General features: G+C 33.5%; 1 protein-coding gene across 1 annotated transcript; it reads left to right on the top strand.

Moving 5' to 3' along the window:
* Positions 1-655: 655 nt before the first annotated feature.
* Positions 656-5,432, top strand: LOC132751817 (uncharacterized protein DDB_G0290685-like). Its single transcript, XM_060742036.1, has one exon. It carries the CDS (start codon positions 2,176-2,178, stop codon positions 2,947-2,949), a length of 774 nt encoding a protein of 257 aa, XP_060598019.1. The 5' UTR covers positions 656-2,175; the 3' UTR covers positions 2,950-5,432.
* The last annotated feature ends 616 nt before the right edge of the window (positions 5,433-6,048 follow it).

Genomic DNA, 6,048 nt, shown 5'->3' with positions numbered 1-6,048 from the left:
AGAAATAAAATGACATGAACCTTCTTGTTGTTTACAGTTCCTCCATTTTGAATGGAAGCACCGTACCACGGAAAATCTGAATCGTTCACGTATCCGACAGTAATAATAGTTGGCCTTTTTAGAGACGCACATAATGTACGATAATTCATTTCATGACGAGCCATATTTTAAGTATCAAAATATAATAATTAAGTTTTTTCACATGTTTTCTCTAATATTTCCATGACAATATGATTTTTGTTATGTTTTTTTTCTCTCTAGTTTTTACTTATTACAAATATCAGTGATATATTACAGCTTTCTGTATTCTGCAACTCGTCACATCAGTTCCTATTTGGACTTATCATTTTTATGTTGTTGTTTTTTGAAACATGACTAGTGAAACAAAACGCATACTGACTACACGACACGTCAAGTCACTATATTAAACTTTACCACCACACAACAGATATGTACTCTTAATATTTGTACCATACAACCCAAAATTACACATCACAACACAAAATACCATTACATTTTATTACGTAACTTCATATAAAATAGCATGATAAATTATTAATAGCATAACATAGAAAAAGCGCTCCTAATTCAATGAAGTATAGAGCATTTAATGGCACATGAATGTTCAACTAATGATCATATTCCGTTACTCGAATAGAACAAAATGGACAATTTCGTTTCCGGTTTTTTCAACAACCTTAGGGATAACGAACATTTTTGGCAACAAAATGAAGGAAACAAACCAACAGGCATGGACGATTACTTCATGGATGTTGCAGAAAAAACTATGCTCAACTTTGTTCGTTCTCTTTGGGAAAATCATGGAAGTAATAGCATCTTAAGTGAAGATCGCCCGAATTCTTTCGTTGTGATAGAAATAACCTTGGTTATTTTTGGAATACTTCTGAACCTTTGTCACGGTATGGCGTTGAAATTCATTCCAGGTGTATGGAAAACTAACACGAAATTGATCGTCAGTCTTGCAGCCTCGGATATCATTATATCAACCTTACATTTTGTACAAAACTTTTACGTTTTTTCCGTCTGTTCTTGTACAATATGCTCTAATAGAATACGGGCCTATGCAGACGTCACTGTCTTGGATTTATTCAACGACGCAATTTGCACAAATGTTAACGATGCTAGGCTTGGCGGTAAATTTGTTGATAGCCACCAAAGCACCTTTACACTATGACCGTTTGATGTCACCGGGACGCGGTAACATTGTGATTTGTTGCTTTTGGATTCTTACTGCGCTGGTATTTGGACTGGCTTATTTGTTGGTTTACAAGCTGGCTAAAGATCATATAGTGGATGCATTAAATGAAATTTTCACAGTTCTCAATTTTGCGTCAACAGTTTCCGGGATAGCTTTAGTAATTATATATTCTGTAGTTTTCTATGAAATATATAACTTGAAAAAACGATCGCCTCGGCTGATATTTCTTAGGAAATCTGCTTTCACATTTCTTTCAATTTTGTTAACATATATCGTTTTGCTTATGCCAGGTACATGGCTAGATATATGTACATACTTTGTATCTGTTGATTTTGATTACTATGAAACAATTGTTAAATTGAAAGCAACAATTTCATGCATGTATGTGCTGAATTCGGTCGTCGATCCAATTTTATATGCCGTGAGAATTCCAGAAATCAAAACCTCCTATTCAGTCTTTTTGAAGAAACTTGGTATTGGATCAAAATGTAAATGCCAAAGAGAGGACAGAACAAATGTAAAGGTAAATACGCATGGGATGAACGAGAAGGGTGATGAAAATAATCAAAGAGAGGACAGAACAAATGTAAAGGAAAATACGCATGGGATGAACAAGAAGGGCGATGAAAATAATCAAAGAGAGGACAGAACAAATGTAAAGAAAAATACGCATGGGATGAACGAGAAGGGTGATGAAAATAATCAAAGAGAGGACAGAACAAATGTAAAGGAAAATACGCATGGGATGAACGAGAAGGGTGATGAAAAGGAACAAAGAGAGGACAAAACAAATGTAAAGGAAAATTCGCATGAGATGAATGAGAAGAGAGATAAAAAGGAACAAAGAGAGGACAAACTAAATGTTAAGGAAAATACGCATGGGATGAATGAGAAGGGTGATGAAAAAGAACAAAGGGAAGGACAGAACAAATGTAAAGGAAATACGCATGGGATGAATGAGAAGGGTGATGAAAAAGAACAAAGGGAAGGACAGAACAAATGTAAAAGAAAATACACATGGGATGAACGAGAATGGTAATGAAAAGGAACAAAGAGAGGACAAACCAAATGTAAAGGAAAATACGCATGAGATGAATGTGAAGGGTGATGAAAATAATCAAAGAGAGGACATAACAAATGTTAAGGAAAATACGCATGGGATTAACGAGAAGGGTGATGAAAATAATCAAAGAGAGGACAGAACAAATGTAAAGGAAAATACGCATGGGATGAACGAGAAGGGTGATGAAAATCATCAAAGAGAGGACAGAACAAATGTAAAGGAAAATACGCATGGGATGAACGAGGAGGGTGATGAAAATAATCAAAGAGAGGACAGAACAAATGTAAAGGAAAATACGCATGGGATGAACGAGAAGGGTGATGAAAATAATCAAAGAGTGGACAGAACAAATGTAAAGGGAAATACGCATGGGATGAACGAGAATGGTGATGAAAATAATCAAAGAGAGGACAGAACAAATGTAAAGAAAAATTCGCATGGGAAGAATGAGAAAGGTGATAAAAAGGAACAAAGAGAGGACAAACTAAATGTTAAGGAAAATACGCATGGGATGAATGAGAAGGGTGATGAAAAAGAACAAAGGGAAGGACAGAACAAATGTAAAGGAAATACGCATGGGATGAATGAGAAGGGTGATGAAAAAGAACAAAGGGAAGGACAGAACAAATGTAAAGGAAAATACACATGGGATGAACGAGAAGGGTGATGAAAAAGAACAAAGGGAAGGACAGAACAAATGTAAAGGAAAATACACATGGGATGAACGAGAAGGGTAATGAAAAGGAACAAAGAGAGGACAAACCAAATGTAAAGGAAAATACACATGGGATGAACGAGAAGGGTGATGAAAAGTAACAAAGAGAGGACAAACCAAATGTAAAGGAAAATACGCATGAGATGAATGTGAAGGGTGATGAAAAGGAACAAAATTCTCAAGTGTAACAAATGTGTGACTGTAACTGTACTGTTATATCAAGAAGACTTAAAACGACTGTATAAAAGCAGTGGTCATGAAAAAATTAAAGTTGCATTTTTCGTAAACATAACATAGCAGAATATCTTCGAGCAAATATTTTATTCAAAATGATCCACTGAGCGATTAACTATTAAAATATTATAAAAGAGATGGTATGGACAATTTTGTTAATTTTTTTTTTTGTTTTTTTTTCAACAAGATATTATGTCAGTTTTCATTTTCACCAAACTTTTTTTTGTATTTTATTGTTTTTAGTATGATAATTATCAAAAAATATGTGTGTGACAACCTAATTATGGCGTGTATTGGTTAGAACGACATGTAGTTTTTCGAGATGTAAGAAGAATATATAAATAGTTTTGATTATTATATTACAAATATATTTGAAATGTGAATTTTAGAGTGTAGATATTTTGTACAAGTTATAGGTTCAGACTGGTATGTACGAATCAACCTTTTTTTCAAATTTTATTTGGGTTAGTGTAAAATATTTCAACAGTTTTGAGTGACTTAAAAAATACGTAAAAGTGTGTATTTTGTAAGAAATCTTGTTCATATCTTGAATGATTTTCTGTTCTGTTCTATCTTCTAAAGATTTCTCCTATTTTGCTCAATATTTTAATTTCTTAACGAATTTCATCGTATATTTTTTGCACATCTTTATCTCTTGCAGTTTCACCCATAGTTGTTCTTTTCCGATGTTGTAATTTGGGATAAGAATGTTTTAATTTCCATTTAAGTGCACTTATCAACATTTTGTCATTAGCGGTCGCAGCCATGGTTGTTTTATGTCGTAGTATTTTTGGATGTTCATTATACATACTATTGTTTCTTTTTCCTAGATTATTAAAGAGAAGTATCGGTTTGAGCGGTGTTTATTTAAGAAATAATATATCCCAAAATGTGATTTTATCTCTCAATAACATCACTGTTTGGATTTCGGATGCGAGGAATTATATATCACGAGGGCGTATACCGAGTGATATAATGATGCGCATCCGAACGACAAACAGTGATGTTGTCCAGCGATAAAATCACCGATTTGTATATATTATTACGATTCTAACACGAAATTAACAAATAAATGCTGCCGTACTGATATAAGCAAAATTGTGCCTGATTTGTTTCCGTACTTTTTGTCAGTGCGTCGGATTTAATAGTGGTTACGTCACATGTATAATGATAACGTCACATGTCTAAATATAGAACGTCAAACAGTGTCTTTATAGCATAATAACACACACTTTTAGATATTCTATGTTCAATAGGGAAAAATGCGGGTCGTGTTAGAATGGTTGTCAAAAAATGTTCGTAGAAATAGGCCACGGTAGCCGCATCTAAATGACGGATAGGTGTTAAAAATCCGCCAAAACTGGCCAGAATCATATTGTCTCGATTCTAACACTACTACGAAAAGATAAAAACTTACCCTGCGTTTTCATATTGGCTGGCCTTTTTCGCACCCTACTTTGTTTTAAGTTAACTCTATTAGAAAATATAAATATTCAATCATGTGTATTACATTTCATTTATTCAATCAATTTATTCTATCAATTTATTCTTGCATATCGGACTTGGTTTTCTAATCTTTATAAACTCTCCACTGGAATCGGTCCGAGTTGCGCTTTCAGCCGCCAATAATGAATAATTTAAGATTTTTTGTTTTAAAAAAATACATCAACACTTAGTTGAAAGAGATCGAGATGAAATTCAAATTTCGACGCATGGCATTCCTTGAGATATTTTGATAGGATTATATATACAGAAAACAAAATATCAATAAGATGTTTATGTTGCTTCCGTTAAATATATTTTGTACACGCATAAAAGAATAGTGGTATTCATCAGCAAACAAATACTGCTTATATTTTTTCTTCAGCACAAACATAGACCAACAATCATTTTGCATTTTCAGGGTTTGCAAACTCTACTTTCTTGAAACATGATTTTAATCTTATTCATGTGAGAATTGAATTACAGCACCTTTTTGTGAATGGCTCATAGTTCACATTCTTGTTACAATAGAAGAAGCACTTAGGCTTAGGAGCTAGGCGTGGCCAGCGTCTGATTATAAAAGTGGAGCTCACATACGTTTGTTAAACGATATAAACATGTATGAGTGTTTATTATGTCTTGTATATGTTTAAATATCTAACTGCAAGTGTATTTGAATGTTTTTAAATGTTTTGTTTTGGTCAAACTTAGTAGAATAAAATAGTTTTCTTCATGTAACTTGACTTGTTTGTTAAAGTTTTGTATCCACAGAACTACAGCCATTCCTTTCTGTATTAATCCAGTTAGCATTAGAAGCTCAACAAGCTTAGTGAAAGTTAAGCTATATAGTGATATAGTAGTTATATCGAGATGAATACAAGTCCTTTAAGAGATTTATACAATAGTAATAGTGAATAAACTTTAAAGCCCTAATATTTCATCAAATCACTGCTGATGTAATATTTTCCGTTTATGTCAGCATAATCTAGTTAGAGGTACAACTAGTCGTAATTGGTGTCTTCATACTGACACAATAAAATACACATGACAATATTTCAAGTTTGGCTCGTGACAAAATTTGCACGTGCCCATTCGTGCATAACTTTTATTTCAGGTACGAGATGACACAGCAGAGAGTTGAATCGTTCTTTACTATCTATAAAGAGCTGCCATTATCTCAGATAAACTTCATTACACAAAATGTGATTATAGCACCGGATTCGCAATACATCTTTAATTCAGCATAACTGCGAAAAGCGGGAAGCGTGGTTTGCAATAGCAGCATTTCTAAGTTCACTTCGCATGAAATGACATTGAGAACAATTGAAAAATCAA

Source organism: Ruditapes philippinarum, unplaced genomic scaffold, assembly GCF_026571515.1.
Source record: "Ruditapes philippinarum isolate M1 unplaced genomic scaffold, ASM2657151v2 ctg9027_1_1_1_1, whole genome shotgun sequence".
Lineage (NCBI taxonomy): Eukaryota > Metazoa > Mollusca > Bivalvia > Venerida > Veneridae > Ruditapes > Ruditapes philippinarum.
This window is presented reverse-complemented; position numbering and strand designations above follow the sequence as displayed.